The 27,759-nt window shown below is 37.0% G+C and overlaps 1 protein-coding gene across 11 annotated transcripts in view; it reads left to right on the top strand.

Moving 5' to 3' along the window:
* Positions 1-27,759, top strand: part of ppfibp2b (PPFIA binding protein 2b) — a 75,581-nt gene that overhangs the window by 38,796 nt on the left and 9,026 nt on the right. For 5 of the 11 annotated variants that reach the window (XM_032586819.1, XM_032586844.1, XM_032586878.1 and 2 more), the window contains 21 exons: positions 5,198-5,347; positions 11,284-11,496; positions 14,752-14,844; positions 18,597-18,708; positions 18,892-18,924; positions 20,230-20,291; positions 20,386-20,461; positions 20,541-20,623; positions 20,716-20,783; positions 20,867-20,932; positions 21,012-21,072; positions 22,233-22,280; positions 23,248-23,410; positions 24,259-24,291; positions 25,016-25,048; positions 25,639-25,774; positions 25,853-25,972; positions 26,538-26,688; positions 27,015-27,126; positions 27,216-27,304; positions 27,411-27,533. In XM_032586819.1, the coding sequence (XP_032442710.1) occupies positions 5,198-5,347; positions 11,284-11,496; positions 14,752-14,844; positions 18,597-18,708; positions 18,892-18,924; positions 20,230-20,291; positions 20,386-20,461; positions 20,541-20,623; positions 20,716-20,783; positions 20,867-20,932; positions 21,012-21,072; positions 22,233-22,280; positions 23,248-23,410; positions 24,259-24,291; positions 25,016-25,048; positions 25,639-25,774; positions 25,853-25,972; positions 26,538-26,688; positions 27,015-27,126; positions 27,216-27,304; positions 27,411-27,533 (2,025 nt within the window). Of the gene's footprint in view, positions 1-5,065; positions 5,088-5,197; positions 5,348-11,283; positions 11,497-14,751; positions 14,845-18,596; positions 18,709-18,891; positions 18,925-20,229; positions 20,292-20,385; positions 20,462-20,540; positions 20,624-20,715; positions 20,784-20,866; positions 20,933-21,011; positions 21,073-22,232; positions 22,281-23,247; positions 23,411-24,258; positions 24,292-25,015; positions 25,049-25,638; positions 25,775-25,852; positions 25,973-26,537; positions 26,689-27,014; positions 27,127-27,215; positions 27,305-27,410; positions 27,534-27,759 lie in introns of those variants that run through there. The other 6 variants (XM_032586829.1, XM_032586907.1, XM_032586898.1 and 3 more) reach the window with 5 other exon arrangements.

Genomic DNA, 27,759 nt, shown 5'->3' with positions numbered 1-27,759 from the left:
ATGTTTGGAATGCAAAATAAGATATTTAGCCTAAAGTAGACTATTAGTACTTCTAATATGATAAATTGCATGTTTTCATGCCCAGGGAAAATATCAACAGTATATACTGCACATTATATTTACATCCTTATATCCTATCTTCCATCCATCATTCTAAATTTCTACATTAAAAAAACATTTTAGACTTTCACCAGCTTTTATCTAGTAATTCAAGTAAATGCTTGAAATGTATTGTTCTGTGTGAAATAAGCCTGTATAACTAATTAGTTTCATTTTTACAACTGAACAAGTGAAGCAAATTAATTTGTAATGAAGCTCATGTAAGTTAAGTGCTCCTAAACCTACAAATACTGAACAATCATTTTAGTACTATATTGATTTTCCCATCTGCACTTAACTAAAACACAAGCAGCAGCATTTGGTTATCATGATAAAAGTCTATATATAATTGTGAATGCTGTAATACTTTGTACACATTTAAAGTTGCTGGAGGATTAATAATGAAAGCTGATGTGATCACTGAAGTTTTGTGCTAAACAGCGAATTGCCAAACTAAATTGCTCAACAACAGACATTTTTCCTTCTGTCAGCATGTTGCACATTTGTGAGAACATGCTGATGTTGGCAGCTAGCTCAACAGATAGTAATTACAGTCCAGTGGAACAAAATAATTTTAGCTTCAGTCTGGACTTTTTTGAATACATTTTCATCCAGATGTTAGAAAATTAAGATGTACATATTATTCTCAGGCTTTTTGAAACGCTTGCGTCTTCTGACGTCTCATTTAAACACAGCACGGATTGGATCGTCTGCCCTCATGTGTTTTTTACATTTTCTGTGGTCAAGGTGACTAAAACCACCTCTGAGCCAGTTTGACAATGGATCAAGCCAGGATTTCTTCCAGTTGTTTTTCTTGACGTCAGCAGTGAAGCAAACTCATGAGTTCTGCCAGCCTGGACACAAAAGGACCCCAACCCTGACTGCCACAGAATCAGCCTTCTGTTTAAACTTCTCAATGGGCTCTTTGTCCTCCTTGTTGCCCACATTGAGTGTGAAAAGTCCCCAGCTCCAAAATAAATAGCCTTATTAGGGGTGTTATGCTTCTTTCTATCGTCCTGCCAGCTTTAATTAATATTTTCTGGCTTTATGTAGAAATGCAAAATACAGTATCTCAAATAGACCGCCAATTACTAACATTGCTGCAGCAGTAAATCTTTTCTGCAGTCAGTCATGATTTGAGGCTCTAGCAGCACTGATATGCAGCTGCTGTACTTATTTTAACCGCTGAACAAACACACAAAGGGATACAAGATGTTTGGTAAAGAGAGATCTAGGTGTGGAGACTGATAAAAATGGTCTGCGTCTCGTTTAGTATTTTGTTTCGTCTTCTCCAGGTTCTTAAATCCTCTTTGTGTATATGTAGAAGTCAGATTTGAAGGATTTAAAATGTGATGACATGTCTGCTCTCTCTGCTGGACTGCTTCTGTCAGTGTGCAAGCTAAAATAAGTCTTCAGTGCAGCAAGGATTATGCTAGGCTGTGATGTACTGCAGATAAATCCAAATATTTCCATCACTGATAAGTAAACACTGCTTGTAGAGATAAGCCAGTACCTTTAAACACTGAATTTGACCTATAGTTCCTGAAAACTTTATTTCCTTAATTTGTTCAGCTATGTAATCGGTAACAAAATATGATTCTCAAATCTGATACATAAAGACAGTTCCTGAAAAACAGAGAATCGAGTGCTGCTCCCTTTACCTTTGCCAAGCACTTTGACTAATTATTCAGTATTATCTTCAGACCTCAGTTTCCTCTTGTAGTTCACTATTTGTGTGCTTGCATTTGCATGCATTAGTTTGAAACTCAATTTTCTACATAAAAATGCACCAATCATAGTTTTGTAGCTGATTTCTAACCAGGAACATTTGTAAAGCTTTGACCTGCAAAAAAATTTCTCTTAAAGTAATATAATGAATGATATTGAAAAATGTAATGTTTTTTCTAAGTTTACGATTTATATTTATTCTTTAAATTTAAGAGTCTTTTTTTTTATTTGACCTAAAAAAATATGCAGTTTTTCATCAGATGCATTTGTGTCAGTAAAGATTTATTGCTACAGTATTCACTAGTGTAAATACTATTTATTAGCTAGTTTAGATAGTGACTAGTTAGTTAAACTGGCAAATGTCCCATTATTAGAGCCCTAAACCTGTTGACATCAGTTTTTGTGTTAAATTGCAAACCAACAAATGACCATGTTTAGGTGCTTAACAGCAGTAGGTTTAGCTTGTGTCAACATATTAAACTATGCAATCATAATAATATGTTTTAGGATGTTATTAAAAACATTTACAGAGTTCGTATGATTCCATGTCCAGTCTTTCCTTTAGCTATTTCAGGTTTGTGTTCATAAAAATAACTAAAGTAACATGAAATGGTTATACAGTCGGCACAGTGAAATGTACTCATCATTATCCCTGATGTCATCTTCCCACACTTTGTCATATGACATTTCCCAATTGAAACTGAGTCCTTTGTACATTCTTCAGCAGTATTGTAATGAAATGATGTGGACAGGAAGCAAGATCTGCACACACCCAGATGAATCAATACATAATACAGTATGTCTCCAAACAAGGTCATCATTAAAGTCCCAACAGTTCATTGGGTACATCTTACTGACCTTAACCATTCACTAAATCCTAATTTGAAATATACCTTTGGAATACATTTTTATTTGTTTTTTAATTTTTTTCATTCTTTCATAAAAGGTCACAACTGGGGGGGTTAGAAGAAATTCATTCAGAGCTTTCAGAAGGCATATGAAAAGTATTTTACCTGATCCTCAAGCGCTTAACATGAAAAAAAAAGTCTTCATAAATTATACATTTAGATGTTAATGTATTTACAACATGAAGTAAATGACTCTGGGATGTGAATAGTAATATCTTATCTACCATTAAGTTAAAATTAAAATGTCATTGCTGTCACTTTTTGCTTTTGTTTTTTTGTGTTTTTGCGGCCACAGTGAGAATGTTAATTCAATTAATGCATTTTAAATTTAAAAATTTAAAGCAGTTTTTTTTTGGAGTATGTAAAACCTTCAGATAAACTGGTAAAACTTAAAGATTTAAAAATAAAACAAAGCTATTGTAAATATGTACAGTACGGTATATATTTTTCCTTAATAATTTTAAAGTAGACTCTACTTTAAGTTCCTCTTGATTTAAACCAGTTGAGTTTCTATAGAAATAACCTCTTTGGAGTCCAGATTTAGACAGTTCTGTGTGTTATTTATTTTACCCCAATTTGGAGATGATCAAAGCTCTTTTAAAGTGATCTATAATTAGGAGTATAGGAGCAAGGCATATTAAGGACAGGATAATTTGGCACGCGTTGCTTCTTACAATTTAGTAAAAGCAAATGTCAAGCAGCTGAGCGGTGGCAGACCACCACAGACGTCTGATAAATTACCTCTAAATATTGCAGCTTATCCCTCTGTAATGTGACGCCGGTGTGAGATTGCAAACTGACAGTCAGCTGCCATAACTAAGCAGATTTTCTGAGCTGGAGTGATTATGGGCTTTTAACTGTCTGACTGTGTGGCTGTGGTGTTGACACAACTTGTTTACTATGTCCACTTTGGGTGGAACTTGTGGTCAGAGTGTTGACTTTTATGCTTTTTAACATGACTTTTGTACATTAAACACAAAAAAGAATAGAATGATGGGTAAATAATCGATTAAAATGATATCATCATACAATTATATAGAGAAATTGTTATATTTATATATATATTGTTATATTTCCAATTGCAAAGCATACGCTTTCTTAATGCCACTGACATTTTTATTCAGTTGAATGGGTCCTAAAAGCCTTTTACACCTCAACACAAACCCTGGTGTAGCAGCTAAAAGGAGCTAAAGTTTCCTAATGCTGACAATATCACCATGAACCCCATTACTTCTTCTAGCTGCAACTTCTTTTCTTGCTTTTCCTGTTTCTCACTGATGAATGTAATGCCAGGCTTGTGTATGCCCGCCTGTGTTCTAGCTGCAGCCTAAAAACCTTGTTGCTTCCTTTGGTCTCCAAGCAACCAGCACAGCAAAACTCAGGCACGATTTGGAGGAGTGCGCCTTGTTCCTCTACTCTGATCTCCATTCTTTCAGGACGAAATGCTACTTTCTATAAAAGGACCTATGATACACATACACATTAGTGTCTAAATGTTGAATTTGTAATGTTGTTATGAGAAGGGGGAAAAAAACGGCCTCTTTTCTTGGTTAGTTAATTGTCTCACTTTGAATTAGACTCTAGTTTGACCAGAAATCTTGCTGACAAAAATCAATTGACCATTTATGTATCTTAGTATTACCATGAATAAGAAGTTTATATTGTTTATATTGTTAAAAAGGTTTGATTTCCATCATGTTAAAGTGTCTTTGGGTAAGAAGTTAAACCTAGATTCCACCTGTGCTGATCTTTCTGTAAATGGTCCCCTTAACGTTTTGTTAAATGGAATAGAAAATTCTACAAATATTTACCAAATTGAATTGGAAATGGTGTGCGAGATAAATAAATAAATGAACGTTTTAAACTATAAGCAAGTCAGTCGACATGATACCCAAGATGACAACTTCAGAAAAAATTTTATGTCTTAAGAAAGATCATATTCTTGCATTAATCCTGAGATGAAAAATAAATTCACTAGTTAATTTCCTTTCCAATTTCTCTCAAAAGTATTTTAATCAAGTTGATGACATTAACAACTAAAGTTTGAATTTTGTAGACACATAAGGGGAATTGGAAGTAGTTTGAATGAGGAATTGAAAGCTTACATGAGTCATAAAAAACTAAAACTGTATCATGTTCATGGGAAACTACATCTCTTATCTGCCTCTTTTTCAGACATGCTTTCTTTTCCTCTCTGCCAATGAAGGACAGCGTTATTAATAGTTTGCAGCAAGCCTGTGTGTGCATGAGAGCATGTATATTTAGCTTTGTGGGGTCTTTATCCCCCAGCCAGACTTCTCGTAGTGTGGGAAGAAGATTGTGCTGAGTGGAATCCTTGCATGAACGACACATGTAAAACATTTTCTGCTACTGAGTTTTTAAAAGCAAGATAAGTGTTTATTTTTTCTTCCATGTGTGCAATCGGATCTACAGAGTACATTCATTGTTTGTTTGTTTTTCAGGAGCTGAGGAGCAGAACTTCTCTGGAGACCCAGAAGCTGGATCTAATGGATGAAGTGTCCTACCTGAAGCTGAAGCTGGTCACCATGGAGGAAACACGAACGAACACAAACCCTCAGGATGCTGCAAATGCAAAGAACAACAAAGCTGAGGTATGGAATGTCAAACAACTTCACTCAAAGATAGCAAAAAGGCCATTTTTATTCTGTGAATAACTTGACTTATGACAATTTTTACAGGCTTTACACAAAGAGATGGGCTTTTTAAGCACAGTGTATGTAACTTTCCTTTTTGATTTGAATGAAAAACAGGTTGTTATGCTTTGTGTTGCACAGTAAGTCATGTCTAAATCCTATTTATCAACAGACAAACCTTCAACAATATTTAAGCATGTATTGCAGCTTATTCTTTGATATTTTTGTGGGATTTAATGGGGTTTTTTTCAGGCTTTATAATCACTGTCAAAAAATAATCTGGGTGTTGCTTGCATAAAGTTTCTATGGTTGAAAGAACTTAAGTAAGTTGGATTAAATTTGGTCTATAAATCCTAGTTTTCCTAAACTTTTTCTAAGGTATTTTTTATATTAGTTTATTTCTACCTTCAAATTTATACTTCATTACTAATATTACAGATACATGTAGTGTAGTTTTGCTTTTTGGGACCTTCAGACATGCTTCATATATTATGTATGTCACTTATTTATTTGACTTCTGAGTCTCCAGAGAAGTCCTAAAAAATTAAAATTTTCTTTAACGGTTTCACTAATAGCGAATGTATGCACCATGTAAAAAAATTAATGGTTAGTCTGGCACAGGGGTTCCCCATTGAGATCTTTGGGACAAAAATATAACTTAGAAAAGAAAGATGCTGACAGTGTGAATTAGTTTTCAACCAATTTCTGCTCTTTGTTTTTAACTCTCTTTAGATTGTTGTGTGTCTTCCTAAGAGGGATCTGCTGAAAGTAAACTAAGCTTCAAGCTGATTACTAGAAGCAACTGTTAATTAACTGTATGTAATGTATGCAGGGAAATAAGTGGCCTTAATATCTTCTTTGTTATGACTCACCTGTTGGCTGGTGGCAGATGGTCTCAGGAAAGAGAAGTGTGACTTATGGAAGGTGTGTAAATGTTAACAAAATCAAAATAAGATATTAAAAAGCAAAACGTTTGGTTATTTATTTAAATTGTTAATTTCATAGAGTGTCATTTTTGTACAGTAGTTTTCTAAAATAAGATAAAAATAGAATCAGGTGGACAGATTTGAATTTGTTTTTAATCTGACTCTCAGAGTGGTCAAACTATGCCATAGCATCATAAATATACATTAACTTTAGTATTTGGCTAAAAGGCTTTTTTTTTTTTTTTAAGTTTCATTTTAATGATTGCCATTTTCAGCCAAACGCCAAGCTTCTGGATAATTAACCACTCTTTTATATTAAAATTTGCAAGTTAATTTCAATTGGTTGGATTTCTTGGCACAGACTCAGTTAATTGAAGTAGTCCATAAATTATTGATGAGGTTTTCATCAAGTGCCATTCTTTCTCTACCCCAAGAGTCTTTTGATGTGTGTTTGGTTGGAACGCACAACCTTGTTTAACCAGCTCTTGATTTGAGGTGAAGTTAAAGACTTTCAATGTCGGTCTCGGTCATCATTTTACCATTCACTTTGTGCAAAACACCAGTAGCAGTAATTAAATCTGGAAGATAGTGTAGAATCCAAAAGTTTGATTCTTTTGGCCAAGTGTAACAGGTTAGACAAGCAACAGGCTTTTGTTTCACAAGAACCTCTTGAAACTTTCATTCTCACAGCTGTTGTCTTATTGGTTTGAAATTCCCTGTAAAACTAGTCAACAAAGCACACATCCATAAAGTTTTTTCCTCAGGTCTATGCCAAAAGTAAGTGCAATAGTAATCAGGTGATGAAAGACCTGCTCTTTTGTTTTGGAACTATTACATATGCAATATGAATGCAACAAAAACATTGCAAACACCACAAAAAGTCACTGGCACAGTTAATAGTGGAATCCTTGATGAGATACACATCTAAGCACTGAAACTCTCAAACAAGCCAGAACACATCAGGTGGTTTCAACAACAGCCATTAAGTTCAAAGTACAAAAATAGTCTCATTAAAAAATCTTTTAAAGAAAGAAAGCGTACTTCACCTCCAGGCCTTCAAAATATCACAAGATTGCAACGTGATTAAAATGCTCCCTGCAAAAGGAGTTTAATACCCTGTGTTATCTGATTTGTTTCTAATGGACAACGCTCAGTTATATAATTTGCAATGAAAGCTTTAACATCATTCTAAAGTTAAGCTGAAAAATAACCGAGGACACGACATGCCATCACTATTTATGGTTTTATAAGATTCAATACAGTAGGTTAGGAAAATGTAGCGGATAATTTAAAACTACATCCTATTCCAAGAGCTACAGCAGTTGGATTAAAACCTGTTGAGGTGATGTAATTTATAGAAAGTGAAAGGTTGCGTGCAGTGGGTCTCTGAATCAGAGTTTCTATTCAGCTTAGCAGCAAGTTTCTGCTCCACTGAAGGTAGAAACAATCCCATTAAGACCTTCATGGTCTCAAATAATAACGCTCAAATGCATGTGTTCCAGCCTTATCTGTTTAGCTGTCTTTTTTTGTGATAGTTATTTTCTTTGTGCTCAATTTGTTTCTTTTGACACTAAGCTGCTCAGCAGATCCTAAGAATGCTCTTGTGACTTGACATTTACGCATTAAGAAGGGCTGTGCTTCTACTGACTAAACTTAATGCAGCATTCTAGATGTGCAGAGGCCAATAATATGTGGATGGAAAGTGATAAGCATCAGTGGTAGCAGACAGGGAGGAGGAAGCATCAAGTGGGAGGTAACATGATGATTAAAAACAGAAAAAAAATCAGAATGGAAAGGATGTGCTGTTAAAACAAACTTGTCCCATAAGACATGCATCGTTACCAGGAAAGATATTTGCAATACAAATCCTGTTGCTTAAAACCGTCATCTGTTTGGTTCTGTAAGTGATCCATGGTGTGAAAAGACTCTACTAGAGACATTTATAATGTTAGTTTCTCTCAGAAAAGAAGATGAAAAGCTGAGCTGAGCTATTTAAATTTATTTATTTTTTGCTGCTTGAATTATTTAAGTATCATAAGTAACTATGTTAATCTTCAACCTCCTGTTTGCAACCATGAATCAACACAAGCAGAAAGGGGGAGCTAATCCTTCTAATGTAACACTTCTCAGGCCAGGTCTTGCAGGTCTTCGCTGTGGTTTCTATGTCATATACAAGAATTTGAGTGGAATTATTAGTCAACTGTTTGAGTTTGTCAGAGAGAAGTGCAGAGCCGATGAGTGTTTGAGTGAGGTTACCAACCAGACTGTTGTTCAGTCACACATTGCACCTCCACCTCTGTTTTGCATGTGTAAGTTACTAAGAATGAACATGGTTCAGATTACTAATTCTCATTTATTTATTTTGCTTGTTAGATGGTTCTGATTGATTGAAGTGGGGTTTTGTGTAGAGGCTCCTAGCAGTCAGTAGCTTGCCCACACTAAGTAAAACAAAAACATTTTATTTGATCCATTTTGATTCTCACCATTAATACATAAATATACAGTATAATACATAAAGGAACTGCCCTACTAAAGAGGCAACTTAGATACTTGGACCTCAGCTGTGGAGGGTTGTTTTGTAAATAGTCTTGTCTTGTAAATAGGACACACTGTGATGTGTCCAAACACAGTTAAGACAACAATGTGGACTAACTGCTACAGGGTGTAAGATACTGACAGCTGGTATCAACTTCACAAAGCACCACTCTGAAGAATGTATCCTTTTAAATATTTTGTTTATTGAACTGTGTGGAGAAAGGTCCCAAGGCTCTCATAGCCAACAATTCTTCTACAAAGCTGTGGTCTTTAGCTTTTGTTGGAGAGATCGGAGCTGGAATAGTAAAAGTAATGATGTGTGTTTGTATGTGCACTTTGTAACAGCTGCAAGGCTCCAGTGAGCTGTCAGGAGGAATGACAGGCATCCATTCTGAGCATTCCTGGGGGTAAAACACTTTCACCTCAGGAAACTACACCAGCACGACACAGAAAAAAAGTTGCAGCCAACCGATGATCGCCTGGGAATGACGCGTTTAGTTTGATGGTGCATTTTTCAGGTTATGCGACAGGCTTCTAAAATATTTCACGTGACTGTGAGATGAGGCTGTTTTTCTGAGCAAGCATTTATCAAGTTATTTTGTATAAAACAAGGAATATGTGTTTTTTTGTTTCCCTCACTGCTACTGTTTTTATCGCTCTCTATTTCTATCTTCCCATCTAGTCTTGCTCATTCTTGTGGATCTAAACTTTGGAAGATGGGGACAAAAAAAGGCTCGTCTTGGAGATAACTATCATTCTGTTTAGACTAAAAATAGCTGGAAATTGATTAATATATAACTTAGACTTTGCTTCCACACAACCAGTCTTGCTTGTAATATTTTAAAGTGGTTTTCAGTAATAGTTAGACAGGATTTCTAAAGGTTTTTCCAACATTTTTCTTTGGTGTTTAGCTGCTTTTTTATTCTTTTTTAGTCCAATGATGATTTTCAGAAAAATATTTATATTTTTATTTTGTAACCTTCTCACCTTTGACTTTTAAGTTGGAAAAATTATCCTTAAGTCAAAAGATTAATGGGTTTTAGAACCTTTCTGGCTTACAAGCTTAACTCTAATATGATAAATGTGCCCTTAATTTACACTACTCACACGCACTGTGATAAACTTTATTTAATTTAGCGCAACCTTTAATCCCTGAAAATACTCATTTCTAATATTCCCTACAAAAAGTAATGTAGAACAACTTAGCAAACCACAAAGAAAATGCTACCACTGGGTTAAATAACTGTTAAAAAAATCAAAACATGGAAATTGATTTTCTACTCATACAGTTAAAAAACCCAGTTATGTTTACTTATTGTCAAGTTACATTAAAAATAAAAAAAAATACTATCAACTTAGCTAGTTTTTTTGTTGTTGTTTTTTAAAAATAAATTAGATTTGTATCTAATTAAACCAATTTTCATTTTGGTATTTTGGCACTTTACGAGCAGCATGTTACAATTGCATTGAATTTATTTAAAAAAAAAAATCAAAGTATACTGAGACAGAAATCTATATTTTTGCATGCAAAAGGTAATTCCCACCTTACAGCTTAAAGCTTTCATACAGTGGATGATCAGCAGAAGGAAAATGCATCTTTAAGTCAGGTCATTGTTGACTTTTTATTTTTTAGTTTGTTGTTTATTAATCACATTACATTGTTTTAGCCCTGAAATGATTTTGTTTTGCATTGTGCTTATTCCTGATTTTTAGCCCATTCTACCATCACTTGATTTTATTCCCTTAGAGAAGATAAATTAAGAAGGTCATAACTTTTGCACTGTAGGACTGTGAATTAGCACAGCACAGCCCACTTAACAGTGAATTATCACTCGCTAAGTGTGTGCATCTCCCATTTAAACCATAAGATGTTTTTTTCCTCGACTCTCCAAACTTACCTGGACTCTCTGCTCCTTCCACTGACCCCAGAGAAATCTATCAGCAAGCTCATCCCCTCCGTTCCTGTCAGTCGTCACATGGCACCTGTGGGGAAGTGGAGCACAAAGCCTGGCGCGCGTTCAGTTTACATATTTGAACATGTATCTATGTGTCACACTATATCAGCAATGTGAGACGGTGAGGAAAGGTGCCCAGCCTCTGCCTGACCCAAGGCTGACTTATTCATTGTTACAACCACAATTTGGACTCCCCCCCCCCCCCCGGTCAAATAGATGTTTTGTGTGGCTTTTTTCTGTTTATTATGCTTGCTGTTCTTTAAAATTACATTTCAATCCACAGCCAGGGGAGTTCAAGACATTAGAAGACATATTTCCATCTGCAGACTAAATTAAGAAACAAGTCATCCAATGATCATCTTCTCTCTTTTTTCTTCCTATTGTTGTATCTAACTTCAGTGCATTTCTCTTTCCCTCTCCTTACATCTCTCCATTTGACATCATCTGCCTCTTCTCATTTATCCTCCATCCCTGCCAGTGTGTGGTAAATCTCATCAGTGAGCTCCAGGAGCAGATGTGCAAGTTTCAGGAGGAGATCAGCACTCGCATCCAGGAGAAACGGGCACTTGAGGAGAAGGAAGCCCGACAGGGGGACCCAAGTGGCAACCCAGTTCAGAGCGCCGATCCTTATGCTGGGTCAAACCTGAGCTCTGCTTCCCTGAAACACAGTGGAGAAAGACAGACTGTGCATGTATGGAAATTGATGATGGAAGAACTCCTCTTACAATACTTCCACCATTTTTCCTTCTCTTCTCCTCTCCCCTCTTAACTAGTCCACAAACCTCTGCTGGTATTTGGAAATTTCCAAAGAATCAAACTAACAACCTCTCTTGTTGTGTGTGTGGAGTGAAGCATCTGTATGTGGCCCTCAGGATGTTGGGGTGACGCTCTGCTGTGGTTTTGCCAGAAATCAAAACTTTTGATTAGTTTTCCAAATGTTTCCATTCATTTGAGGAGCTACTGTCCAATAAGTGCTTCGAAAATTGAGGCATTTGTAGCAGTGTTGTATAAAGTACTGAAATCTCAGAGTCAAGTAAAAGTACAAGTACCTCTCCAAAATATGACTTTGGTAAAAGTCGAAGTCACTGACTGAAATGTTACTTGAGTAAAAGTCTTAAAGTATTTGAAACTTCTTGTACTTAAGTATGGAAATTACTGTAAAAATGGATGTACTCAAGTAATGTAATGAAAAGTACAAGTAAAAAGTAAAACAAAGCAAATGCAGTTTGAATGACATTTTTTATATTTTGGTAAACTTGTCAAATACACTTAAAATAATGTACACAACCAAGTGCAGGCAAAATTAAACCTGCTAATAGATATACCTGCAGGCATCATTTAGTTAAGAAAATTAGGTGCTTTACCTATAGCACAAGGTTAACTTAACCTGCTTTACAACTGAACCAGCTTCTTAGTATACCCTCCAGGACAGAAAATACAAAGTTTTTGTAAGCCTTAAGTTTTCCCTTCAAGTAAGGTCAGTGCTGAAAATGAGAAAAATAAATAGTACAGAAAATGCGGCCAACATGAAGAAAAAGAGCTGTTACGATTACTCTACTTCACAAATCAGTGAATCAGTCAATGCTACAGTCAGTAGGTGGTACACACAACTGGTCATTATGCAAAAGAAAAAAAGAATTGGGAGGGAAATGCAGCTTATTGGCATCTGTAAACCTGGTTTTGAACTTGCATGCCTTTCCTATATTCGTTAAATTTAGTCTAAATTGCTATTGCTATGGCTTCTGTCCCCCCTTGAACAGAGGAGTCTAGGTAGCCTGCTACAGTCAACATTAGGCCTAAGCTAAATACACCACGTGTGGAACTGAAACAATGCCAAACAAAGTTCATTTATGGTCAAGATTTCACAATACAGTAGTGCCTAGTGACCAAGCTATAGTTACTGAAACAGGAGGATTATAACCATTTCATAAGAAGTTACCTCGATGTGTTTCTTCAAGTTGGACGGGGAGTTTTTGTAAGATAGAATTTCCATGTGGCTGCTACTGATTGCGAGACTTGCTTTGTGTTTAATGGGAGAAGCGAAACAGGTGTATCCTAATTAAAAGTAAAGAAATCAAGAAATGGCAAAAAATGTGGAATGAAGATAAGAAAGGAAGAAGATTATATGAAGTACAAAAGTCAGTTTGAATTCGAAGCATTAATGAACGAAACAGAAGAGAAGAAATAATAATTAGTAGATTAAGAGTAGGTCATACCTACTTAAATGACATGCTTTATAAAATAGGGAGGAAAAATAATGATAAATGTGAGAGATGTGGAGAGAAAGAAAATGTAGAACACATATTGATGAACTGTAAGTCAAATGAACTCGAAAGGGAAGAATTAAAGAGAATAGTTAGAAATATGGGGCATGAATGGAATCTTAAAGGTATATTAGGAAATGAAGGAAACATAACAGATATTCACAAATTAAGGAAAGCATTGTTTATTTATCTTAAGAATACAAAATTAAAAAGTAGAATTTAATAGATATGAAGTAATGCTTCTACACACTCATGTACAGTAGGTGGCGGTATGCACCTTAAAGTTGCTTGTGATCCGCCATAATAGAAAAGAAGAAGAAGAAGTATCCTATTGGTGGTGATGAACAAGCCCAGGCAAGCAGGCTACGGACTTTGTTCGGTAGCCTACTTGCTACTTGCTAATCAGTAGGTGGGGTCAAAACACTTGCGTTTCTCTCTCTCGCTTTTTTGTAACGAGTAACTAAACCACACATTGAAAATGTATCGGAGTAAAAGTACGCAATTAAGTTCGGAAATATAGTGAAGTAAAAGTGAAAGTCATCAAAAATTTTCATACTCCAGGAAAGTATGAAGTACTCCAAAATATACTTAAGTAAAGTAGTGAAGTATTTTTACTTCGTTACTATACAACACTGATTTGTAGTGCCTACCACCACAAATGGCAATGGGTGGCACGGTTCAAGATGTGAAAAATAAATATATGTTGCTGTGGGCCTGGTTCTCTTCTGAAGGCCCTGGGGATATTGTTAGAGAGGCTGGCATCTTGATTTTTTCCCCCCGAATTGTCAAGAAATTATATATAAAAAATCTGGTGGACTCAGACTGAAAACTGAAAGTGGGCCAAATTAGTACGGTGTACTAACAGCAGGGAGTAACTAACTGTGGTAAACAGGATTTGTGGACAAAATATAGTTCTTTTTTAGGTCAGGTTAGTTTTTTGAATTGAATAAATCTTTAACTGTTCATATTATTTGATGAGAGAATGTGTTTTCTACAATAAGATACATTCATTTTATCCCATTTTACACATTTTGACCATGACTGCCAATAAGTGTAAAGGTTGCTGCAACTCTGACTGATTGTAGAGCCTCAGCAATCTCCCTCTGCTTTTGCTCCTTAAATAACTGAAACATTTGCAAGACATTTTCACCTAAAATGAGTTTTCTTTCATAAATCTATTCAAATCAGTGTTTTTGGGTCAGTGTTATGTTTTTGTTGGATCGGACGTGGTTTGTTTGTTTGCATGATGATTATTGCTCTGGTTACTAACAAAGTTTATGTCTGCTTCCTCCTACTCTGACCAGGTGGATGGGTCATGTAATGATAATTATGGCTTTACAAAGTTTCCCTCATACAGTGATAATGGTCAGCGGGCAGATGTGCAACTTGGACGCCTTCCAGTCGTGTTTTTTGGGTTTATTCTTTCCCTGGCTGCTGATAACTGCACGTTGTGGTGTCTGTTTCAGGAGGATCATGTTTCCCCATATTAACCAGAGCACTGTACAGCCCTGGAAACCTTTTTATAACTGCACATGAGCCTGATGACTCCAGTCCCATTCATATGTTAGCATGCATACTGCCCATTCTGAAACCTTGGGGAAAAAAAAACAAAAAACTTGGACAAGTTGATAAATCTATCATTTGACCTTCTAAAAATAGTAATGTGTTTGGTTTGTCTGCAGGATTTGCTTCAAGAAGTCAAGCAGCTGACAAGCAAAGTGCAGGACCTGGAGGGAGAAAAGGGCCAGTATGAGAGGAAACTCAGGGCCACCAAGGTACACAGAGTTGATTCGCTCTGCTCACACGTGGATGCACATGTCACATGTGGTGTGTTTTACCACGGACATGTGCAGAAGAAGAAACAGATGTCCTCTTTGTGTTAGAGCCAGTATGATTCAGAAGGGAAATCAGCTGTGGGGCTTATATTGTTTCATTATATCAGATCTTTATCATTTGTCACAAAGGAGGCTAATATAGGTTGAAGTAAACTGCAGGAGTAGTTGAAGGAGGTGGGACATTTCCAAAAACACAAACAGCAGAGACTAGAGGTTTCTTGTCTTCATTAATAAACTAGAGTATAAGCATATGTGGTAGATTGTGCTTTTATTTATATATATATATACAAACAGCAGAGACTAGAGACTATATATATATATATATATATATATATATATACTTTTCCTTTAATGTTTAATTAGATCTAAAGATTAAGTATTACTTTTTAAACCAGGTCATTTTTTAAAATATATTGATAGTAAACAGTTAAACATGTTTTTTTAAGGAAATTTTTCGACTATAGCTAACCAGAAAAACCTTTACAGCAAACAAGATACAATCAATGTTTTACATACTTTACTATTAATGCCAACTAATAACCATTCCTTTATGGTTATTAGAAAACGTAGTTGAGTAGAATTAATCTGACATAGTCGATTTTTCAAAATTATCCTAAAACATGCTACCACTTAAATTTTAGATAAATTTATGCACATTTAGTTAATTGATTATATATTCTGGTTCAGAAGAAATAGTTTGATTTTGCAGACTAGTAATGGGTCCTTACATGATTTGCTTCAGAAAGAGCTGGCATATTTATGAGTACTACAAGACATAAAGCGGTGGTATGATGTCACATCCTAGATTAGCAAGGCTTGATGAAGTTTGAGAGGAATCCCATTTTTGAAGCACATCTGATTCAAATGAAGCCAGATTAGCACCTCAAGTTGTGGCTCAATATGTGGGATATGCAGACATTAAAGCTGCTTAAAATTGGAATTAATTAATCCTGATCTATTTATCCAACCAAATCCATCTTCCACATTTAAAGCCTGGAAGTTTTGTAAAAACATCAAATTGACTAAAACATTGAAAATGGCTTCAAATGTACTAAGAGGGCTGAAGATTTGTGTCTGGAAATTCTGTAACTTTTAAGGTGGAAAATGTGAAACTTCTAATCAACCGCTCAGCCACATTCCAATGCAAAATGAACCTTAATAAAACTGCTAATTATTTGTAATGTTTCACCCTAACTCACAGTATGTATTGACTCTCTTAGATGCTTAATAAATATCTGTAAGAAGGTCGATTCACTTGTGGGACCACCGCATGTGCCATTGTAGCTGTATCAGCTTGCAATTAAATTATTTGCGAATTCATTGCTGGTCTACATTTGTTTCAAATTGGAACGTTCCAATTTTTGAATGTATTCCATATTTTTAAAACCATTTTGCCGCTTGAGATAAGATGTGGATGTTTTTCCTGCTGAGTTAAAAACTACAACAAAAATCTCTAACACATTGCTTCTTACTGATTAATCTAAAGGTCAAACTGCTGTTGCTTTTCTTTGCTCACAGTGCTCCTTTCCTCCTCTCCTTCCCCTTCTTTCACTCTCCCTGTCCTCTCTTCTCCTCCTCAATTAACTCCTCTCTGTGGCTTGCTCTCTTCACTTTTTTGCCCTCCCTCACTCGTGATTACTCTCTTCCTGCCGTCCCCTCTCTAGCTCTCCATCTCTTACTCTCTCCATGTGTGTTACCAGTCGCTCATGACCCAGCTGTCCAGCCTCAAGCTGACTGTGGAGCACACACAGCTGGAGAAGCAGCACTGGGAGGAGCGCTGGCGCAGCGCACAGGTGCCTCCTCTTCCTTCTGCTCTTCGCTTCCATCACTTTTATGAGTTTTTTTTTTTTTTAATCTCAATGTGCCGCCTGCCTCTTCTTTTTGAGGTCGCCCCCAACAATGCGGTCCCTCTTTGCTCTCAGTGTTCCTCTCGGCCATGTGTCGTCCAAATTGTGCTATTTTGGGTTTACAGCCTTTCTTTTCACCGATGAACTCAGTTGTTCCTCCGCCTTGTGGTAACTTAATGTTTGTCAATACTATTATGTATTTACTTTTAGTTTTATTAAAGTTGAGGTTAGCATGTCTATGTGCTATTATGTCCAGAAGCAGACTCCTGAAGATGAATTTTCCTGCCCTCACTTTTTTATATGCAAGTTTGCATGGATTGTGTCCAGATAATGCTACTGTGAATGCATCAGCTGTGTCTGCCTGGAGGTTTCATTTCTGTTACGTCTAGTAAAGGAGCAGCCTTGGCTCCAAATGGCTTTCATTGAATTTCATTTTCTGGTAGAATCCTTTTACTTGTTTTCAAACTATATTTTAATTCACCAAAATAAAAGTGAAACATCATGCACATAACATAAACTATGAGCTAGTAGCTGTGGAACCTGTGGGCCCTTTGAATTATTCTGTGGTTTTGGCCGCTTCCTCCTTCATTCTAGATTCCTACCTTAGCATCAATGCTTCTTTTGAAAAGCAGCTTTAAGAGGCATTAAGCTAACATTCATAGCACGCCAGAATAACCACAAAAGTCTGTGCATCAACCTGTTTTTTGCAGCTCAACAATGAGCTCTTCCTGCTAAACTGTTTATCGTTGCTGACCAACTAGTTCAGGAATGCACTCGTTTTATGTAAATAACATCTAGATTCTCATTTTGTTTAGCTCCACAGATGCAAGAAATTGTTAATTGTGAAATTTGTTATTTATTTAGCTGGTAGACTTTCCATTGGGGTCATCGCCCAGTGGAAGCAAGAAGTATAAACTTCATTGCTTTTGGTCCCACTTCCAAACTATTTCAGGTCATGTACAGTAGGTTTTCAAAGAAGTAGCCAGATGGGGCCCTCAGATAACCTTCAGCCGGGGCTCTGCTACTGCTACATTACAATTTTGTGATTTATTGTACCACGTATGCAATTCAATGCGAACATATATTTATATTTGTTAAACATTTTAATTTGTCATGTTACCACAACAAACTTCAATATATTTGATTGGGATTTTGTGTGACAGACTCACTCAAGTATGACGTAATTAATTTGAAAACAAAATAGAAAATTGGTGGAAAATGGAAGTTTAATGAGACAAAAACAGAATTATTCCGTCAATCCCCGAAGAAAAAAAATCCTATTGTGTGCAAAAGATTTGCGACTTAGGTGGATGTTCACATTTTAACTTAATTGTGAAGCCAGAGCTAGAACTGAACGGTTTAGATGAAAAAAACATGAATTTATTTGAATGGCTGAGTCACTGCACCTTGACGTAATTGAGAATCGGTGGCTAAACTTAAAATTATATACATTGTTCACACATTCTCTCCATTCAAAATCACCATGAAAAGCCCCCGAGTTTTTAGGGAGGGAGCATCGGCACCCATTGGTCTTACTACTGACAGTGAGAGATAAGACATCTGTCAGATGGTTATTAATGTTACATGGCAACGTTACCAATTTCAGTGCCACAAAAGCATGCTTACATTTTTTTTAAAACTATTTGAAAATAAAGTTTATAGGAAGCTGAACAGTAATATACATGGCTTTTGCAAAATTTATGGGAGATTTCCTTGGCTCACTGAGATATCTGCTACTGGTTAGCCAAGACTACAGCTACACTGGTCACCTCAAACCCATTTTGTTATTTAGTGACCCAGAACTCCAAGCCAGCAAACAATTATCTACTTTGCTTCTGTTCACAGGCAGAAATCTCAGAGCTGCAGCAGCTTTTGGTCTCTAAAGACACAGAGATCGAGTGCTTACAGACCCAGCTGCTGGCCAGAGGCGGCACCGCCAACAACAGCGCAGAGAGAGGTATGCACGGCTGACAACCTGACTCACCCTCACAGACTCACATCAGTCAGCGCTGATGTGAGAGGCAGCCAGCGAAATGCAAGACTGTCAGTTCTGATTACTCTTAACACATAACCAACGTGTCCCTTTCTCCTCTGACAAGTACTTTACCTGTTCTTCACTCTCTGCTGCCCTCTGCTGTAGAGGAGGTGTATATCAAGCAGCTGATTAGCAAATGTAAGGCATGGTGAGCTTGATGTTCTCGTGGATCTGGTTTCCAACCAAACGTTCTGCAATTAAGATTTACATTTCAGAAAATTAGAGGGAAAAAAAATGGAAGTAATTGGTAATTTATTCATCTGGCCTCTGGAGACCTGTTTGATTTGAGACCGGACCAGAAACAATTGTGTGTCTAAACATTTAAAAAGCACAAAAACTTCCTGCATCCTTTTAAATGAGCACACTGTAAAAAGTGATGTCTGCTAGTTGAATATAAAAGGTTTAATTTAATCTATGAACTTGGTCAAAAATAAATAAAAAAAAACAGAAATGCACAATTTCCACTGTTTGCATTGTGTTAAGTTTAATATCTAGCTAATTAAATAAGAGGAAGTCATTGTCTTACGGTCAACATCTTATTAATAAAAAACTAATTTAAAATCAGATATCATATTCCACAGCACTTCTTCTCAGACACAAAACTCTAGAGTCAATATAGTCATTTAAATATTACTTCTGTCACTTTTCCTCTGATTCTACCAACATTTTCTTTAATATCAGGATCTCATGAACATAGAATTTACTGACATTCTAATGGCAGGGGGACAGCTTGAGAAAGTTTTAAAAATAATAAGAATACATTGCATGAAACATGGCACAAATGTGTAAGAAAACATTTCAATCTATTTTGATTTATTTTTTAAAGTTATTAGTGCCTAGGGATCACTGACTGTAAAAATTTATATATTTTTATTTCCACCAGGCTAGTCAATCTGAAATTTGTTCCATTCTAGTTACCAGCTTATTTCAAAATGCATCTGTTTATGTCAGATTTAGTTTAAATTAGCGGGAATGCAATGAAGCAGTTGTTCCAACAAAAATGGTACAAACCCAAAATTATTAAAACCCCTTTCAATGTGGCACAGTTGAGGAACTATAGATATTTATCAGATATTTTATGTAACTAAACTCTAAATTAGTGGTAGTTAAAGGTCCAAACCAAACTGTTTAGTTGACCTTCTCAGTTTTCTTTAAGATATGCGTCAGTAATTTAAAGGATGCTTATGGACAGTGAATACAGGCTAGTTTTTGTGTTGACCTCATTCATCTTTACTCTGTCATCAAACTGCAGTGTTTGTTCCAGGTGATGGTGTGTGGCCACTTGTGCTGTCACCATGCGTTTGCTTTGCTTGTTTATTCGCGTTAGCATGGCTGTCACATCTGTCTCCAACTCGGCTCCAGGCACCCATCAGACAGCGTGAACAAACTTACATGAGAGCTGTCCAAGATCCCATTGAAAGTGTCTCCTTTTTACTCTGTTAGACCAAGAATACCAGAGGCTGAAGGTGGGGATGGAGTCTTTGTTGGCCTCAAATGATGAAAAGGTGAATTAATCTTTTTATACTGTTGGTATCATGGTTGTATTTCTTTGATAAAAAAAAAACAAAACTCCATGTTATTTGAATTTGGTTATAACAGGATCGTCGTATAGAGGAGCTGACTATCCTGCTTGGTCAATATAGAAAAATGAGGGAAATTATGTCACTTACACATGGTAAGCCATGTTTGTGTAGGGTTTTTGGTTATAAACAACCCACAACGTAACATTAATAACTCCTGATGTTAACCAACAGGAAGTAGTGAAGAGGAGCTGAGTGGCAGCTTGAAGTTAAAAGCTATCACACACAAAGCTCATTCTGATGTCATCAGATCAGAGGTAAGCTCATAACCTGGAAAATATGAAGAAAGTCTGCATAGTGGGTATGAAGTTTGATGTCTAAAATCATGAACGTTATTATTTTTGCACAGATGTCGTCAAGAGGATCTTCTCCACTCATGCTGTATTCATCTCCCTTTCAGAGAGAACTTGATTCAAGGTAAAAATGCTTTATATGTTCAGAGAAAACACTCCAACTAGATTTTTATTACTGTAATTAACTCCATTTGCCATGTCTTCCAGTTTCCAAAACTCTATAGACTCTTCGTTGGTGACCACTGGTGATGCAAGTTTCTTAAATGGATCATTGTAAGCTCTGCTGCAGTTTGTCACTTTGACTTGCAACAGTTTGAAAGCTTCCTAAAACATATCCTGATTTATTTTCTAGGCATCGACGCAGATTACTCTCCAGCAGTCTCGAAGAGTTGCAAAGTGGATGTTTTCAAAAGGTCTCTTATCTGATACTAATCAGTTTTTAAAACTGCAACTAATCTATTAACCAAATGCAGCTCTCTATATTCGCTCCTATCATTCTTTTTTAATATCTCACCTAGAAATACACTAATTCAGCTCTTTCTAAGGGCCTCTTTACACTGTATTAAGACAAGTATCCAAGGTTTCCAAATGTAGCTGGATGGTGAAAGTTTTGGAAAATGTCCTCTCTGCATTTATATATATATATATAAATTATGCCCCTTTATAGTTATCTTGGCAACTTATGGATGGGATTTCCCAACTGCTTTCAATCTACCACAATGCTTGTTCGTATCACTCTGAAGTTTCCTTACTATATACCTGTGTACATGGAGGTTTCAGTGCCTCCACCATCAGTTTTCAACAGACACAAACAGTAAGTCTGAAGCTGATGGAGTTTGCTCTTCTGTCGAAATGTTGAATCTAATGATGCAGAAACCACCAACCTTTTTTCAACTTCAGTGGAAGACCACCAGTAATTTCACCAGCTTATCAGCACTATATAAGCAGCATTTTCTGAGCATATTGCTCTGTGAAAGAAGTGCATGTATAAGCAAGAAATTCTAACAGCGCTGAAAGTGTAGATTGTTGTTGAGTTTCTTCTGTCTACAGTAACAGCACCTGCTGGATTTAATGCATTTGGCAGCAGTGGTGGCAAGAATTTTAACAACTTACTTAGACTACTGCCATTGCAGCATTTCTATAATGAAGTAGGAGTTTTAGGTAAAGCCCAGTGTGACCAGTCCTGCTTCAAATTCCCTGATGAACAATGCATACTGTTTTGAACAGGTTACATGTCCTACATAAGCTGCTACTATAAACCCACCATGCTGCAACAAAATGCCTATGTGCTGCCATCCCGATAGGGGACCACCAGGACCTCCCTGTGGAGTTTCATGCTTTCCCAAAATCGTTTGAGTATTGCAGTAGATTCTTGACAGAGACTAGAAAGACAGTCTATGTATCTATAAAGGTCATCCACGTTCTTGTTGATTTTTCTTTTTTACTGTGAAGTCTTAATCTTTCGTAAAGAGGTCCTAACTCGATCCACACTCTTTTAATCCCTGGGATTGCTAACCTGCTAATTCTGTGTGTTTGCATGTTTTCGTTCTTCCTCTCTTTCTGTGACTTTCAGGCTGGAGTGATCCAGCCAGCTGAAACTGAATCAGGCGTAGGGGCAGAGGTACTGATCCACTGCATGTCGACATGTCTCCTCGCACTACAAGCTTCATAGATCACCGATTTTTGAAAAGCTAAATAATTCTCCACAGTTTCTAGAAGTTTTCTTTTGGCTTTCGCTGCTTTTTTATGGGATGTAAAGAAATGAGGGATTCCACAAAACCGTTGCACATAATTGTATGAACTAAGCTCAATGCCATGTCACCTTTTAGAAATAAAATCTGTTCTTTTTATTTATGTATAAGTATATGGCTACAATTGATTTTCAACTAATAATAGCAAAGAAAAAAAACCCTATATAAACCAAGTGTGTCCCCAATTCTAAACTTAACTTGCACCAAAACATTGTGACACGACACTTCAGCTGCACTTTGGCCTTTTGATCTCTAATGAACTTCAACCTGATTTTATTATTATTTTTTTTACTTCAATGAAAGAAGCAAATGCTTTCTATGCCTGACATCCAGGAGAAAAACCCTTTTCACAAACACGAACACACAAACAAAAGGGCTAAGACCTACCTGAAGAGGCTGTCTGCAGTGCTTGGCATCATCGCTGCCTCCGAGCTGTTTCTGTCTGTTGGCCTTTCTCCAGTGGTTCCCTCAGAGCCCCCCACTGACTTTGATGCCTGCTCAGATTCTTGCATCGTCAGACATTCAACCTCCAAAGGACATGTTGTTATGCAATGGAGTGGAAGGTCATCTCACCTTAAGAAAGATGGACTCAAAACACAATTCAGTGGACAAAACATGCTTTTTAAAAGAATATCAGAGCTGGAGATACTTGAAATAGCAATTGTGTTCACGGGGATTGATTTTGTTTAAAAGGAGAAACGCCATACGTTTTGTGAATCATGGGCACAACAAATTATATACACATATATATATGGTTGTTAGATAATGGTGAATGATTTAAAATTATTGCAAACCAGGGCTTAAAAATTTTAAATTGTATGCTTTTCTACTCGGCAGAGTCCACAAATGGAGCCGAGCAAGTACCAAACTCTGCCAGGAAAACTGAGTAAAAAGAAAGAACCCAAGGATGAGCTAAACAGCACCAGAGGCAGAGAGACAGAGTACTTATCTCCTGTCCAGCTCTCCCCTGCCCACAACCACAGCAGAGACTACACCCTGGGTGAGTATTTATGGAATGTTTTCACCTGATATGAATGGATTTATGGTAATCTTATTTTTAAAACAGGCAAATCTGTGGACTAGCACGTTCTATGCTCTATCATTAAGTGAAACATTTCATTTCATTAAATTGTCATGCTTTCTGTCTACCACAAGGAGAGCTACAGCCCTGGCAGACCACATAAATCCACGCTAATGGGCCTACATGTCACTAATACAAATTTTAAAAAGTACCATAACCCTACTGTTAATAAATTGACAGGAAGGGAGGGAAAATTGTGTATTACTGCTGCTATTTTTTGTGTCATGACAAAGTGACATTGTTTATTTGGTATAAATATCCTGGATAATGCAAGGGGGGACTTTTTTGTTTGGTCTAAACAGTATTACTTTATGACGATGGACAAAAAGGGTTGTCTAAGGGTTCTCAGATGGCATGGTCCTTCTGTTTTGTAATGGCCACTTGTCAACTTCACAGATTCAAGTCAACTCAGGTTATAAATTGGAACTCATATGAGTCATAAAGGTCTTGCTTGTGCAATTTTAAAATTTTTTCCCATTTGAGGGAAAGCTAAAACTTATTGGGTGCCAACTGGCTTTGCTAATATATAGTTATATATACTGTATATATAGTTAGGAAAAGAGGGTTTCATAACACACAGAGCACTCATAACTCATGTTTGCTGGGTTGTTTTAAGCAACTGTTTTATATAAAAACCTAATTATAATCTCCCAATAACTCTTTTTGACCAACTCTGCTTCAACTGCTTCATGTTTGTGCTCTCTTTCATTTTTTTTCCCTTCTCCTGTCATCTTGCTAACGGATTGGTCTTTTTGTTCTGACAACAGTTCGGTGCAGGAGTGCCAGCGCACCAGCTTTAGGTACTGTATGTCCTCACTGTTGTTCCCTGCACTGAAGTCAGGGAAACAAAAACAGCACTTAGCTCCAGGAGAAAACAGGATTTTCCCTGTCACAGTAAAGCCTCCAAAGTGAGCAGAGTCAGGCCGGGAAAAGGTTTTCACTGAGGATCAAGCAGCTCTAAAGCTAGGATTAGTAGGATTCCCTCCTGACTCGAGAGGGCCGATGATGATAAACCCTGGCTCCTTCTCTGACATCAGCATTTGCTAAAACTTTAAGTTCGCCGTATAAGCTCATGGCCACCACACTGTTTATGTTGTTATGGAGCCAGAACTTAAAGTAGGAGGCGAATCAAAGGGCTACTAGAGGACGAAGAGTGCAGACTTAAAGGATGTGGGCAGATCAGCTTGAAAAAGGATACCAAAGTGAACAAATTTGACATGAACTGACTTCCTTTTTTTTGTTACAGTCTGCTCTGTAGTTCAGAGCAAGATATTAATGTGAAGAAGTAAGTCTAGACATAAAAGCGAAACTGAAACATCAGATACTTTTACCACTGGAGGTAACAGCTTTAACTTGAGTTTAAAAATGTAAAAACCAGAGCTTCACAAATCTGCATGTCCTTAACTGTAAAAAAGGAGAATGTAAACAGCATTTATTTTTGAAGATCAAGTAGTTGTGACTAATGCTGGCCTTTGCTTTGTTCTTCCTGCTTTTTTCTCACTGCACTAACCGCCAATGTCTCAGGATCTCCAGGGAAACATGACCTCTATGATGTTGGTGGGTACTGCATCTCATCAGGGAAATAACTAAAAGTGCTCGAAACGTCCTGCTTGGAGTTATTTTTACGGTCAGAAAACTATTTCTGCACAAAACATGGTGATTTTTTTTTTTTTTTTTTAACCAGCAGTTTTTTTTTTGCTGTGTTTATGTTTTTGAGTTTGTTCAATTGCATCATTTCTGGCACTTTGTAACTTCTTGCACATCTGTGCTGTTGTGTTCATCTTTGAAGTTCCATTCGTCAACTATGATTATTTTTCAGGTATTGTTTCCCATCATGTTTTGTTGGTGGTTGCTGACTTCTGTTTGCATGGTCATTTTGCATCTCATTGTGATTCTTTCCATCTTTGTTGTTGGTTCACAATTCCCTGAAATCACATCTGGTAGACATCTCAAGGTTGTTTTGGGGGTTTATGTATTTAATGTGCCAGTTTTCGAAGAGTAGAAAATGGACTTTAATTCAAGCTTGAATTTTGTTACAGGTTGCTCTTGTCTTTCAACCCAAGCTTACAGTTTTTGGCCCATACCAAATCTAGGAAAATAAAATAAAACTGCATTGATTGTGACCTTGTGCTGTTTATGCCTGTCAGACCATGCAGGGAAACTGGAAGAGTGTATTCTGTCAGATCAGTCCCCATTGTCCTCTGGAGTGGACTCAGGACAACAGTCACCTGTCTCACCTGAGAAAAGGAAGAGTCACAGAGGCATTAAGAAATTCTGGGGAAGGTAAGTAGCAAAGCTGTACAGAACACATAACAAGTAGGCATAGAAAAGGACAAATGTATCACTTTCATTTGTGTCCAGAATTCGTCGCAGTCAGTCGGGCAGCCCAGTTCAGGTTCACGATCCAGAGATGGGAGACTTCAAGAGGGGAGGCTTCCGAGCTACAGCTGGGCCGATACTGGCCCGTTCAGGGAAAGCACGGTACAACATATTTATTTTATAATAAAGTCAACCAAAATCTAAACTGAACACACACTAAACTAAGTTGTGGCATAGAATCTAACTTCTATGAAGTGAAAAACATTGCTCTGTTTCATCAGCAGAAGATAACTTTAGTTTCACATTCATGAATGGTTGAATCACATTCACGGTCAAAAGGTTTGGGCCTCCACAAACAATTAACTTATTTGGACATCATTTAGTGCAATTGGAAAGGAGTGATGGATATATAAATGATTCTGTTTGCAAGCAGCTGGTGCATCTACATTAGGCACAACATTGAGTGGAGCAGAAAGTAACTGTTATCAGGCAGTTTGAAGGTCACCAAACTCAGGGGTTGCTTCATGGATGCATGCTTGGGGAAATAATGGCCATAAATAGAGTGGGATGGTGGAATGATCAAGTGTTGGAACTACTGAGCATTTTATGGCTCCAACACACATTGAGAAAGTTTCACTTGAGGCAGACTGTGCCTATTGTGTGCAAGCATTACAAAAACCATCATCTCATTTGAAAACTTTTGAACTGTGGTGTGTCTTTCTACCAGAGATCTCAGGTTGCCATTTTCTAAGTGGAGCACGGAGCAGGTTTGCGACTGGCTCGAGGACATCGGACTTGGTCAGTATGGCCTTCTCGCTCACCACTGGGTCAGCAGTGGTCAGACCCTGCTGGCGGCCACCCCACACGACCTAGAGAAGGTAAGTCACGCACAAATATTCATATTTGATTCATATGAATGTTATCTGGGGCACTAACAATCTGAAATGTCTGCAGGTGTATCCGTGTAATTTTCAGCTCGTCTTGTCTGATCATTGCCTCCGTCAATCCGTTTGATATTTAATTGCGCCTGTCTCTGCTGTTCAGCCAGCTTTTTAGTTGCATCTTGATCAATGTGAATTTTACTGCTCTTAATTACAAAAGCTGCCCGTTTGTTTCATGAGCATCATAAATCAGCTCGACTCCTTTTTGGTTCTCAGCCGACGTGGTTTTTATTTTTATTTAATTCTTTCCATTTTGTCTGCAGGAGCTAGCGATGAAGAATCCACTCCACAGGAAGAAGCTCCAGCTGTCCTTAAAGAGCATCTGTAGCAAACAGCCAGAAAAATCTGCAGAGCTCGATTATGTTTGGGTCACTCGTATGTAATCAATTCCAAAATACTTTGTTGCGTGAAGTTGTTTCCTGAAGAGTTTCCTTTATAAATCCACTTTGTTTTATTTGTTCCAGGTTGGCTTGATGACATCGGCCTCCCTCAGTACAAAGATCAGTTTAATGATGGGAGAGTGGATGGACAGATGCTGCAGTACCTCACTGTGGTGAGTTTTTTTTTTTTGCAGCTGAGGGCATAAAGCAGCACGGGGAACATTTAATTTGCTTTTACAGGATGAACAACCTGCTCTGTTTTCTTCTTTTCCATCTTAGAATGACCTGTTGTTTCTCAAAGTTACCAGCCAGCTGCATCATCTCAGCATCAAGTGTGCCATTCATGTTCTTCATGTCAACAAATTTAACCCAAACTGCCTTAAACGCAGACCTGGAAACGAGGTATTTGATTCCCATGTGCGCCAGAAGTCTTTCAAGATTATAAAGCTTAATTTGTTTCCTTATGTAAAAATATATATGTATATATTTTTGAGATTAGATAAATGTCTCTGTGCTTTTTCCAAACTATACTGTGTAAAAATCATAATCCTCCATGTGTTGCAAACATGTACTTGGCTTGCATAACAAATTTCATGGACACATAAGAGGCAACTTTTATAATGCACTA

This window comes from Xiphophorus hellerii, chromosome 2 (assembly GCF_003331165.1).
Source record: "Xiphophorus hellerii strain 12219 chromosome 2, Xiphophorus_hellerii-4.1, whole genome shotgun sequence".
NCBI lineage: Eukaryota > Metazoa > Chordata > Actinopteri > Cyprinodontiformes > Poeciliidae > Xiphophorus > Xiphophorus hellerii.
Note: the sequence above shows the minus strand (reverse complement) of the source record. Positions and strands in the feature narration are given on the sequence as shown.